General features: G+C 39.9%; 1 protein-coding gene across 12 annotated transcripts in view; it reads left to right on the forward strand.

Moving 5' to 3' along the window:
- The window catches only part of RNF111 (ring finger protein 111), an 84525-nt gene extending 72898 nt beyond the window's left edge, over nt 1–11627 (forward strand). For 5 of the 12 annotated variants that reach the window (XR_010590732.1, XM_008164058.4, XM_042853862.2 and 2 more), the window contains 4 exons: nt 2766–2858; nt 3810–3905; nt 6747–6874; nt 8828–11627. Coding sequence is in view for 9 of the 12 variants with exons in the window: in XM_008164058.4 (XP_008162280.1) it covers nt 2766–2858; nt 3810–3905; nt 6747–6874; nt 8828–8945 (435 nt within the window). In the remaining 3 variants the exon portion in view is untranslated. The remainder of the gene's footprint in view (nt 1–2765; nt 2859–3809; nt 3906–6746; nt 6875–8827) is intronic. The other 7 variants (XR_010590733.1, XM_065558278.1, XM_042853863.2 and 4 more) reach the window with 3 other exon arrangements.
- The last annotated feature ends 2244 nt before the right edge of the window (nt 11628–13871 follow it).

The raw sequence follows: 13871 nt of genomic DNA on the forward strand, positions 1-13871 counted from the left end.
ATACTTGTAAAAGGAAGAGGAATAACCCAGTTTTAATGGATCATAGATTACCAGTAACTACTGTCTTTCCAAATAATTGTTCATAGACATCCCTCCCACCCACTCGCCCTCTTTTAAGTCACAGCCAAACTCTTTATATTGTCATGTTCAAACTATCAGATCTGTGAGGGAAATATATGTGGGTCTCCAACAGATGCTGCTTTTTTGAGAGAGAGAGAGAGAGAGAGAGAGGGAGGGATCAGTTCTGCAGGTAGATGTATGCACATTGAACAAATCTAGCTTTATACTGGCAATTATACTGTGTTACGTTTACTGGTAAGTAACCTTTGTAAACCATCCATCATGAATGTTGCATAACAATTTAGCTGTGTACACTTAGACTGATCCACTCTAGAATCATGTCTCCTAGCCTTTTGAATCGCCTTGTTAATAAGAATTGAGGATGGGGACATGCACTTGTTACCTTATATTAGTATTCAGATATTTGCTAGTCTGAGATTCCTGTTCAGTTGCATACTTACAGAGAACTCTCCTTCTATGCTAAGCCTGGCACTGGGATTCTTGTCAATTTATAGTAAATACTCCAATATACCATGTACGAGTGTGAGTGAGTGTGTGTGTGTGTGTGTGTGTGTGTGTTTTGCATTGGCAACAGCTCCTATCTCATTATTTCATAAGCACACTGTAAAATATTTGAACAAAAAATATATTCTCACAGTGAACTGGTACAAATAAAATCATTGTTGCTGCTGCCAAAGCATTTAAAGTTACTATTTGTTAAACTAAAGTAATATTAAATTAAATAGTGGAAAGATATCTACCTTAGCAGTCCTATCCATAGAGCCCTGCCAAATTCACGGTCCATTTTGGTCAATTTCACGGTCATGGGATTTAAAATAGTAAACTTCATGATTTCAGCTATTTAAATCTGATCATAGTGGTGTAATTGTAGGGGTCCTGATCCAAAAAGGAGTTGTGGGGTGGTTGTGTGTGTGGGGGGAGTGTTACTGTAGGGGGGGTTGCAGTACTGCTACTCTTATTTCTGCACTGCCTTCAGAGCTGGGCAGCTGGAGGGTGGTGGCTGCTGGCCGGGAGCCCAGCTCTGAAGGCAGAGCTGCCGCCAGCAGCAGCACAGTATGGTACTGCCACCCCTGTGCTGCTCCTGGCGGGACGCTGCCTTGAAAGCTGGGGGCCCAGCCAACAGCCACTGCTCTCCAGCCATCCAGCTCTGAAAGCAGCTCAGGAGTAAGGGTAGGAATACCACAATTCCCTCTAAAATAACCTTGCAACTCCCTTTTGGGTCAGGACCCGCAATTTGAGAAAATCTAGTCTCCCCTCTGAAATCGGTATAGTACAGAGTAAAAGCACAGAAAAAAACAGATTTCACACGGGGAGACCAGATTTCATGGTCCGTAACGCGTTTTTCATGGCTATGAATTTGGTAGGGCCCTACCTATCCATAAAGCTTTTCTTTATGCAGTCCATACAACAAAATATTTTTGAATCATTGTGGACAGAAAGAGGCGTCTTACCGATTTGTCATGGCATATTGTCCATGCCAAAACTGTCTTAAAGGTGAATTTGATTAGTTCCACTTAGTCACATTACATATTTTATAAGTTTGAACAGAAATGATAGAATGTTAAACCTTGCTTGAATGTACCTCCCAGTAATAAAAACAAAAAGGACATGAAAGTATTCAGCACAAAAGTGAAATTTTAAACTCTCCATGGTATCATCTTGCACTTCTGATTTGCTGAAGACATCCCAGGATGCATTATTCTGAGCCATTACTTACAGCAGTCAGGAAGGTGCTAGCTGACTCTTAGAAATACTGCTTTCCCCTCCATAAAGTTAAACATAATTTCTGTGCTTACTACTCCTCAAGGTCTTTGGGCGGATATTGCACATTTTGGGGGCTTGACTTAGTTTTCATTTTACCTTGGCTGCTCACTTTTTAAGATGAGATGAACGATTTTTATCCTCTTAATAACAAGCCATGACAAGAACAGTTTTTATAAAAAGTGTTAAGGATGTGCTTTCAAAATAAGGTCAGGACTGTTATTCATACATAGTACAGTACTGTAGTACTTAAGGAGACTAGTTGGGATTGGCCCCCAGCCTGCTAGGCACTGTATAAACATTCATATTATCCCTGCTCCAAGGAGCTTACAGTTTAGGTTATTAGGATCGCATTTTAAAGGCTTACCTGAACTTTGGGTGTTATATCTTGGATTTTGCCTTTGTAAATTTTAAGTATTCAAAAATGTATTAGGTTGCTTGGGTAAGATAAGAATATTGACCATTGTTATGGAGTAAGTGTTTATCTTGATTCTTATGTAATATCAAAAGTTTAATGTTTGAGACTCTACAGCAGGTTTGATAGTGATTTAACACATCCCTTTGAGGTGTTGGGGTTACCAAAATCCGAAAATATTTGAGTGTTTCTACAGATCAGGTTGAGATTGTGAGAGAATTGGCAAGGTTTAAAGTATTTGATACATTATGCAGAAGGTGGAGAGAACCATAATAGAAGAGCATCTAGTCTCCCATAAGGGTTCTTGGTTCTGGTTATATTAGAGAGCACTAAAATAAGGAAGCTCAGTGTGGTGTTTCAGTACTTATTAGTTGGAATTGTATGTGATAGTTCAAGTTGAGACTGAGTGACTTCAATAAAAGCAAAAGGATCTTATGTTTTGCAACATGAACAGTAAAATACTGAAACTGTTCTGAATAGGTTTAACTTACGTCTGCTATTTGAATAGGTTCCAGACATGGCGGGCTACCCTCACATCCGTTACATTTCATCAGGATTGGATGGAACATCATTCAGAGGCCCTTTCAGGGGCAATTTTGAGGTTTGTAATAGAATAAACATAGATATATGCCAAAATGTGTTGAGGGAATGAGGGGAGGGTACACTGCAGGATTAGCCCTGCATATGGATGTAAAAAAAATAAATGTATAGAAAATGCCCTTCATTTTTAGAATGACTTTTGGCTGTTATCACAGACTAGGAGCAGAGTGGATACTAAAAGTGAGTGAATTGTATCTGAAAAAAGTTAGTCAATAAAAGGTGCCTTTTTCCTGGACAAGGTAGCATTAGGTGGCTATTAACTGATACTACATCTAGCTGTTACGATAAATAGGATGTCATACATTCCAAGACAGTGGTGAAAGGTACTGGTGCCTCTAAACAACTGAGATCCACCTCATGACAGTGAAACTTGGCAACTTTGACAGTGCTGTCCTCAATTTATCATGTAGTACAGGAACTGAAGCTGTAAATATGGTATCAGATGCAGAGAGTTAATGAACTAGTCCACTGAAAAAAAAAACCTTCAGTGAGAGCTCAAGGTTCTAATACATTTTGTATTGCTGGAGAATAAGAAATCAGTCACTGTATATTCGTTGTAAGCTATCTTTTCTCTTTCAAGCCTTAATGACTGTTAGAAAGTAAATATATTTGAATACCATTTTAATTATATTTTCCTCACTGGACACATGAGTATTTATGAACATACCAACCAGTCATTTCTAGATTATAAAAACAGTTGCCAGTTTTTAGGCATAAAACAATATTTTCCTATCTGTTCAAGCGACAAAAACGGCTGTGTATCTTTTTTCAGAAAGCCCCAACTTTTCCTGCACATCGTAGATTTAATTGTAATCCTGCCACTCCCAGGTAAATTATCTGAGAGTGAATAAGTGGGAGAACTAATGGTGTTGTCTGGTATATCAGTCTGTGAATAGAATAAAACTAACAACTATTTAGCATAGTTCTTACCATGGTTATCCTTTGACTTCAGGAGTTGATTCACTTGGAAGAGCGATTAGGCAATGTTAATCGTGGAGCCTCCCAGGGAACTATTGAAAGGTGCACGTATCCACACAAATACAAAAAGGTGAGGATTTCTCTACATTTGTATATTTACGTTTGCAGATATACTAAATATTACCACTTGCAGTGTTACTGCAATTTCAAAGGGCACTTGTCTTCTATATACTCCTAATATAAAGTTTTTGTAAGAAAAAATTATCTATTTATCTCAGAAAGTTGCTGCTATTTTGAAAATGACACCAGGATTTTTCTCCTTTGTTATGGACTTTTGTCCATCACAGTTTTTGGTTAACATCTGAATGAGGAGCAAGTATAATTTAATTTAATTTTTCTTTCTTGTTTTAAAATTAGGGTGGTTTTTTTGTGTTCTGAGGAATTTGGAATTAAAGATATGGGCGGAGCTTGATTTTTTTATTTTTTAAGAAAAAGGTTGGTCCACTTAATGAAAAGGCAACTTATAAACATGTCCATACATCCGAGCAAAAGTTATCATTTCTTTGCATTTAGAGCAAGGAATGATCCATACATCATTGTAGATATGTAGGAAATTAAGAAACAGTGCCCTGCTGTGTTATGTGGAACACTGTAACACAAATGTAAAGGAAAAAAGCCCATACCTTTAGAGTATGCCTTTTAGACCAATTGCAGCCCTTGGCTATATAAGCTAAAATTCTGAAGGAAAACCAGATGGATTTGTAGTCAAATTCATACTCTTTAAATCTTCCAGTATTCTATTTATATCAATCAGTCCTGTGTGACATTAGACCTGAAGTATTTGGCAGGAGCCCCTGACCTATGCAACACTGCCCTCCTTCCCAGTTCTCTCCTTCCTCTGCATCTCCTGTCCAGTTCCATCAGTACAGCATTCCTTTTATTTTTATCTTCAATTAATTTTACTCTGCTTCTAAATGTTAAAGTGTACTGCAGAGTTCTGTACTGACAAAGTAACTCCGTTGTAGGGGGGGAAAGATCAAGGTTTAGGCAGCGGGGTAGGGGACATTTTAGACTTCTTGCATCCAGGAAGGTGTTTGAGGCAAAGGGGGACAAGTAGGTAGGACGGGTAGTCACAAGTCAATTGAGATCTTTTGTTACTATAGAGGAGATGCATCTTCTCTTTAATGCCTCCTCTTGGGTAAAGACAGAGAGGTGACAATTTTGGTCCCATCCCACTGACCCTTGATAGCATCTAACTGTCCCACTGCACCATTTCAGAGTATCTATCGCTACCTTGAACAACAGTGAGTAATCACATAGCTGATCATTTCAGCAATAATATCAAGCAATGAAATAATTAATGGTGACATTTTAAATTGTCATTGGTCTTCAGTGCTCACACTGCGGCGAATAATAGATGTATTTCATCTTAAGAGTTGTAACAAACTGTTTACAGACTTGGGCAGACATCATTGTTCTTCTTCGAGTGCTTGCTCAAGTCAATTCCATTCTGGGGTGTGCGTGTGCCGTGTACATGGTTGCCAGAAATTTTCCCTTAGTGGTACCCGTAAGGCTGGCTCTGGAGGCCCGCGCTCATGCACTGGTATATAGGGCACCGCCGGCCCTGCACCCTTCTTTCCTTTGTGTAAACCCTTGCCTAGTGTTTAATCAAACTGTATTATTGTAAATAGTTATATTCAGTAGTTAGTTAGTTAGTTATGCTTATTTTTTTAGTAGTTTGATAGTCCCCTTTAGGGACGTTGCTCTGTGGTTGGGGCATGCCCCGGTCCCCGGGGTTTAAAGCGTGCGTGGACTGTAGTAAACCTGTGCAGTAAGTGATCCCCACTCCAGCTGCTTAGGTACCTTGGGGAAGTGCACGTTAAAGAATGGTGCAAGATTTGTTGTGGGTTTAGACCGAGGACACAGAAAGACAGGGACATCAGGCTTAAAGCCCTACTTATGGAAGCAGCACTCAGGTTGGCCTCTGAGCCGAGCAGATCGGACTCGGCACCGAGTATTTGGCGTCAACGCACAATGCCCTGCCGGAACCGGGTCAGAAGGGGGCTCTCCCCAGTGCCCAAGGGAGGCACAAGTGAGTTGCAACCCATGTTGGGTCACTCTCCCTCCCCACAAAGACAGATAGCAGCAGCACTTTGCCCTGTCTGGGACCCTCCCCCGACCTTGAACTCCTCGCCCACCTTCAGGTTTTTATGCTTGAGTCGCCCAGAATGGAATGGACATGAGCGAGCACTCGGAGAAGAAAAAAAGTTACTCACCTTTTGTAACTGTTGTTCTTTGAGATGTGTTGCTCATGTCCATTCCATGACCTGCCCTCCATCCCCGCTGTCAGAGTTCACGGCAAGAAGAACTGAGAGGGCACAGGGCTGGCGGCGCCCTATATACTGGTGCGTGAGCACAGGCCTCCTGGGATCACCAGAGCTGGTCCTACGGGTACCATAAAGGGAAAATCTCCGGTAACCGTGCACAAGGAGAGCTTTGATTCTGGAGTAGTTATGTGGCAACTTAAAAATTATCCACAAGTATGAGGCAATTTGGGCCATTGGAGACTACATTATATACAAGACCCTGTCAGTAATAGGTAAAGGTTTACAGTACCAGACTTTACATGAGAATAATTCAACCATCAGTATGAGTTTTGTTGAAATGTTTGTTCATGCATGAAATGAAGATATTCATATGCTTAGAGACAAAAAAATCTTAACTTCACAGTCCCAAATATCTTTTAAACTAACATTTGTCTTTATTAACTCTTTATGCTCTTATATCTATACTCATTTTTAACTGTTTTAATCTTTGATATCTAGTCGTTAGAAGCAAGCAAGTTGAAGATTTACTTTTTAAAATGTAACATGTAATTTTTCAATCAGATGTTTTCCTAAAAATGAAATGTTGAATATGCATAAAAACAGATTCTACTCAGTTTGTCAATAATGTCATCTCTACTAATAAGGTAACAACTGATTGGTTCTCACAGAGGAAACTGCACTGCAAACAAGATGGGGAGGAAGGAACAGAGGAAGACACAGAGGAAAAGTGTACCATCTGTTTGTCTATATTAGAGGAAGGTGAAGATGTCAGGTAAATAAACACTACTAGTACCTAATAAAAAATTAAAATTCAGTGCCAGAACACCTTTGGATATAGCACCCAGGAAACAAAGTTTACTTTTAAATTTTGCAGCATAAAATACTCCTGAGGGAATTCTGTGCCAAATAATTAAAAATTATGCGTACAATATTTTAAACTTCTGCACGTTTTATTTATCAATAAATGTGGTTCCAGAATGGCAGAGGGGAGCACAGGCCACTGGCTGCATTGAGGTGGGAGGTCACCCTTAAGCCCTCATCTCCCCTGGTACAGGGACTCAGCAGTGAGGCTGCACCCGACCCTGATACAGTGATCCAGGTGTGCCCCTCTGCGCCAGGTGCACCAGGTGTGGGTGGGTGGGTGGGCGGGCAGCCAGGCTCAGCCCAGCAGGATCCAAGTGGGGGTGAGAGGTTTCTGTGTGGGGCAATCTGGGTGCAGGTGGCTCAGTGGGAAATCTGGGCTCATTGTGGGGTTCGGGGTGCAGGGGCAATGGGACTCTGCAGGGGATCCAGGTGAAGGTGGTTGGGGCTCAGCAGAGGGGGGTCTAGGTGTGGGGAGTTTAGTGTGTGTGTGGGGGGGTCTAGTTGCTGAGGGAGTAGGGCTTGAAGGAGTGGGGGTCCAGTTGCAGCTGGTTGGGGATCAGTGGGATTGGGGTATGCGTGTGGGGGCTCGTCAGAGGGGTCCAGGTGTAGGGGGATAGGGCTTGTCAGGGTGAGGGTTCGATGGGCCTGTTTAATGGGGGAGCCCCAGCTACTGCCAAGGGGATGCTGCATGCCAGCCTCCCGCTTCCCCACACAATTCCCCTCTCCCCTTTGCTTTTCCATCCTCATTCCCATATTCCCCTCCCCCTGCCCTGTTCTTCCCCCCTTTCCTCATTTTCGGCATGTTGCACAGAAAACAGGTGGTCTCCCAGCACACAGAAGGGGAGTGCGACTGGCACTAGGACCCAGGAGGCTGCGTTCAGTCAGAGGAGCCAGATGCAGCCTCCTTCAGCTGGGCAGTTCTGCACTGACGGGGCGGGGAGGGCAGTGGCACGTAACCCCATGTGCCCCCTCCCCATGCCTCACCTCTGTTTGGAGAGGGGCAACCCCCCTCAAAAATCTGCCTATGGTTATCCTCCCATGTGGCTTCTCTGCTGTTTTCTGCAGGGAAGCACAGGAATTCTGGCAGGGGTAGGCACATTTTCTGCTGTTGTGCAGTCACGCAGAATCCCCCCCAGGAGTAATAAAAGCACTCCCTTGCTATGTTTAGAAATACATTTAAACAAGGGAGATCTGTCTTACTGTCAGTTATCAGCAATAATTCTCAATTTCTATATTGACTTTTGTAATAACAAATAAATTATAATAGTATGAAAAGCTTTTAGGGGCCATTGGCACATCAGATCGTATATCCTACCTCCAACAATAGCCAGTGCTGTTGGTCCAGTGGATGGTGAAAGTCCTCTTAATGCACTGAGCTGATTGTCCAGAACCATACAACTGGTGAGGAGGCAAATGGCAGGTCAATTGTCAGTCAAGCTCATGTTTTGAGCCAAGACTTATAACACTAATAAAAGATAGATATGGTAATTGCAGATGCTATTAGTTTCCTTTTAAAAATTGTACTATGCTGTTTCCCTCACTATCTTGAACAATGGATTCCTTGGGTTAATTCTACACGGCCCAATTCCTCTTTGCCTAGTGCAAGTCTGGAGTAACTCTACTGAAGATACAGCAGATTTACATCACTGTAACAGAGCATAATCTGTCCCATAGTGTGCTGCATAAAAATGTTCTATCCTTTTTATCTTACTGACATTTAATTTAATGAGATATATCCCTTTGTTCTTTTATTTTCGGCTGGTGCCAATTTTTATATATAAAATGAGATTTCAGCAGCAAGAAAGACTAATAACACTGTAAATACTATATTAAAAATTAACTCTTTCTTTTCTGCTAACAGGCGCCTTCCATGTATGCACCTTTTCCACCAAGTGTGTGTAGATCAGTGGTTGATTACTAACAAGAAGTGCCCCATTTGCAGAGTGGACATTGAAGCTCAGCTGCCAAGTGAAAGTTGACACCATTTTCCAGAACTCTTGTCCTCCTTTTCACTCCCTTCCATCCTTCCTGGTACTGCAGTCTACCAAAGATGGCATGACTTACCTGCGCAGATTTGGAAGCATTGATCCTAGAGTGCTATCTCTGCTATATGGTACAACTAATGCTAGACCTACCGTTTATGTAGACAGTTGAGTTTCAATGTATTTATAAAGCTTTTTTAGGTTTTACATTTTTTTCTTTTAATTTTACTGTATTTTGCATGGTTCCTTGTATTGCATTTGTTTGCACATATTATGGGCTTTGTGACCCCAAACTTGCAGGCAAGATTAGCTGCTTTAGTAAGTAGAATTGTGTGTTGTTCCCCTCCCTCCCAAACATAGTATCAAGCTCTGAGAATATGATTTCACTCATTACTAACTTGGGATTTCTTAATTTAATCAATCATGTATTTTAGTTTAATGTATAAAGATCATCTAGAAAAGGATAATATTGTATATTAAGACATTCCTTAATTAGGAAAAAAATGGCTGCTGTATATTTACAATATCAGTTCTGAGTCAAATACCATCCTTAATACTGGGAACAGACTACAAACTATATTCAGTCTGACTGATACAGCTGGTATACTCCTCACCAGAGTTTTGTCTGATCAAATTTTTATGTTTTTAAACTTTCAGCACAATACAGATATATTTGAATGTCAATATTAAACATTTAGACTGCTGATCAGATTGTATTTATCATTTTCTTACAATGTCTAGAAATTTGAATCCCTAACTTAATATTTGTTGCTGTGAAACAGCTCTAATGAACACTAAATATTGATTTCAATTAGCTGGAGTGTAGATACTTGCAGATTGAATGCATTTTTAGGGAAACAACAAATATGTAAAATTTTGTTCAGTCTTCTGCTAAGTATGTCAAATTACCTGCGCACGTTGGTTTTGTAAAGCCATTCAATCAGAACCTAGAATTGCAGTTCTTAAGGCAGGATCCATGCATTCTTAGAACTTTTAAAGATCCCAGATCTCTCATGGGATTTTTATTCGTTTTAAAATTAATAAAGTCAGCTAAATCCACCTGTCACTTGTTTTGTCACTAGTAACTTAAAAATTTGTAAATCTCTGTAGAAACTGACACAGATTATGTGATTACCTTGTTTTGCTTTGATCATAGATTCCCTCTTTATAAATTACCAACAGTCCATCACTGATTGAAAATATTTTCTATAGTTAAGATTTGCTGCATAATATAGTATATAGAATTAAATTAATGTACTAACGTTTCTCCTTTGGAGGAAGTTTTATTCCACTTCAGGACAAGTTCCTTATCAAAATACTTTGACACACAGTATAGTATAGTTTATTTAAAATGTGTTGAAGAGAGGCTCAAGAACATCAAGACAGTATTACTGTCACAACCTGGAAGAGATGTTCCTATGGGATCATATATGAACATGTCAATAAGCTTGCATTAAGCCCCCTGCTTTGTAAGTGGATTGAATAATAAATACCTTCAGTTTCCCTTGTGTCTTTCATAATCAGTTAAGTGTAAAACAGTTTACAGTAAAACACAAATCAAAATGTTTTGTTTACACCTAACAAATTGTGATCCATTTATAAGTGTGACCTTATCTAATTTGATGCCTGTTTGTCTGGTTAAAAGCAGCTTCCACTTCCCCCTCCTCTTTTTTTTTTAAATCCTTTCATGTCAGGAGTAGCATTTTCCAATGCAATGTCCATTGCTGGCAATAGACTTAATACCTCTGGCACTAAGGCATTAAGCAGGGAGAAGTTTTGTCGTAACAGTTGTGATTAATGGACATTTTAAAGCTTACTTGCATTGTTAAAAGTAAACTTAATTTGATGACTTGAATCATTTTGTGTTTAATTTGGTGGGGTTGGGTCAGGGGGATGAGGGAGAAAGGTAATGTGATTTGGCTTCTCCAAACTGTCATGGTTTTAAACTGAAGTTTCTTAGAGTATGTAGCTATAAGGACCTGTGATTGAAGCCATAGTGGATAAAATTAACTGGAAAGACCAAACAGGAACCCTTTTCCATTCTTCAATGCATATGAAGGGAAAAGTGGGGGAGGTAGCTTTCCATGGGTGCACCCCAACTGATGCTTGAAAGTGGGAGGACACTCACTTTTAGTGTTACATCATAGGTATTTAGAGACATGGAAATAATTGAGACCAAGGGTGCACAATGAGTCCACTTTGGCATACGTTCCAGGGACAAAGAAGCACAGACTTTTTTTTAAAAATGCACCAGATTTCGGTGTCTGGTACTTAGAGGTATTTTAGTGGCCCATGAGTTGACCTATTTTATAACTGCTACTGATACTGTCTTGCTTTTAAATGTATACATAACATATTGTAAAGTGATGTTTAACAGTTATGTGCCGGGAATCTCAGTTCCTGCTATGTGCTAATGCAGGGGCTAATAAACCTGCAGCCTACTCCTATTCCAGAAAGTTGTGACCTGATATAATTTAGGGAAAGGAAAAAGAATGGGTTTTTGAAAATTTCCACCACTTACTGTGCTTTACTTGCTTAGATGCATTGCCTTAAGTTTTCTGCAGCATCTTTGACTTTCAAGATAAGAGTCTCAACAGTATGCATCAAATTACTTTTCATATAAAATTCCATTGTCAGAACAAATCCTTTTGTATGCAATAAATAAAATGTTAGACTGATCATCTGAAGTCTGTTTTTTCATAAAAGTTGTTTTCCCTTATGCCTCCTAGTTTATAAGCTCTTCATTTGAACAATAATTCTTAGGCATAAGCTGTTTACTTGCATCCTAACAATGGATGTGTCTGTGGGAACATCACAACCTCAGTATGAAAGGATTAAATATTTTATAAAGCTCCAGCTATATACAGAATTCAGTACCTTAATTAAAATAGTGGTTTGTTTGAAATGCTATACCCACAGTATTTGTCATTTTCTCTACAACTTAGAGAATTCATGCAAATTACAACTAGAATTGTTTACTTGTGTACATAAGATAACACTGATTTATTTTGCACTCAAAGTGTAAATCCAGTTTAGAGAACATAATACTTGCATGGTATTAGAATTTTCTCCCATGATGATAGCAGCCTAAGTGACTGAACCACAAAAAAGGGTTTGGAATATGAAAGGAAATTTTCAAACACCTTCATGTTGATTGTTCTACAACAAAAAATGTGAGTGAATTGAAAAGTAGCTTCTGAAGCAGGAGTATGTGTGCTTCATGCTGATGAAAACTGAACAACTATCAAAACACCATGAAACAGTCAAAAGCAGTGGTGATGGTACCATGTATTGGATGCTTATCTTTGATGTTTTACTTTGCCTTCCACTATCATTACCCTGAAATACCTTGAGGTTAAATCTTTACAGCACAAATACATTGTACCACTGAATCTGGGAAAATCTTCAGTATCTGAGAACTTCCTTTCTCATCATTTTTGTATGGTTTTTACTTCCATGCAAAACTGTTGAGTTGTTGCCTGCACAATAATGAATGTACTATAACAAAGGCTTGCTATGGAACTCCATATTAAGGAAAGTAAAAAGTCCATACTTGGAGCAGCCTCAAGGGCAGACCTCCCATTATACCACTGTCCTAGTCTGCCTGGGACTGACTATAAACATAACTGACTGAAGAACTAAAGCATTTACTTGGAAACAATGGGGAACATTTAGGCAAAACTGAGTCCTAAACATGCATGACTGGCTACATCTGAACACATAATGACGTTATGTGGGATAACAGAGGGAGAAATGTTAGAGCATACCATAAAATGGGACTGTCCTGATCAAGCAGGAAGAAACTGAGCCTTAAAGCAAAGAAAACAAATTGGTATGGTATGCAAAGAATGACCTTTCTTAAGACAGTTGTAAGGTATATAAGATCAAATTAAGACAATTGGATAGGTTGGAAGACTTAAAATCAAATGATTACATTCAAAGGCTGAGGCACCAAAATTTAATTCAAAAATAAGAAACATTGAAAGAAACAGAAGTATTAAGTGCTTGTACAGGTGAACACAATGAGAGCTAACTAACTACTAACAGTCATTATTGGAGTAGCATGTCTGTTAGATTTCACCTTGTTGAAAAAAGCTGTGCTGATTTTTCAGTTCTGCTGTCAAAAAGGAGGAAATGTTTGATCCTATAGTGAATGTGGGGAATTAGAGGAACCCCAATTCATGGTCTGCTCTTTAATTTTTGCCACTGGCAGATTTATTATAGCCATGCTACCTAACCTTTCTTTGAGCCATACCAATATCAAATAGAATTTAACCTGTAATAAATCACAGGTGTTACAAAGCATAGTTGTTTACAAGGGTCTTTTGGGGTTCTCCACTGTAAGGAAATATGCACTTATATAATATGTATTATAGTCCTGCCTATTAACAATGCAGTAGAACTGTCTTTTGGATTACCTCTCTGCTTGAATATTAGCCATGCCTCCTATGCAACTACATGAATACGTTAAAAGAAAAAAAGGGTAGGTGGATATACTTTGCTCAACTGTTCTAAGACATTACAGTAACTCCTCACTTAAAGTTGTTCCGGTTATGTTGCTGATCAATTAAAGAACATGCTCATTTACAGTTACACAATGCTCTCTTACAACATTGTTTGGCAGCTGCCTGCTTTGTCCACTGCTTGCAGAAAGAGCAGCCCGTTGGAGCTAGCTGGTGGGGGCTTGGAAACAGGGTGGACCAGCAGCCCCTTATCAGCTTCTTGCTCCCCTAAGTTCCCTGTGTGAGAGCCTCCCACCAGGCTACCAATTGCCAACAGTTCAGCTGTCCTTCCCCCCCCGTCATGTGCTGCTCCTGTCCTCTGCCTTGGAGCTGCTCTGGAAGCCTCCTGCTTGCTATGTGGGGGGAGGGAAAGAGGGGGGCTAATGTCAAGGTGTCCCCCTGCCCCTATCTCCATAGAGCA

This window comes from Chrysemys picta, chromosome 10 (genome assembly GCF_011386835.1).
Source record: "Chrysemys picta bellii isolate R12L10 chromosome 10, ASM1138683v2, whole genome shotgun sequence".
In the NCBI taxonomy this organism is placed as follows: Eukaryota; Metazoa; Chordata; order Testudines; family Emydidae; genus Chrysemys; species Chrysemys picta.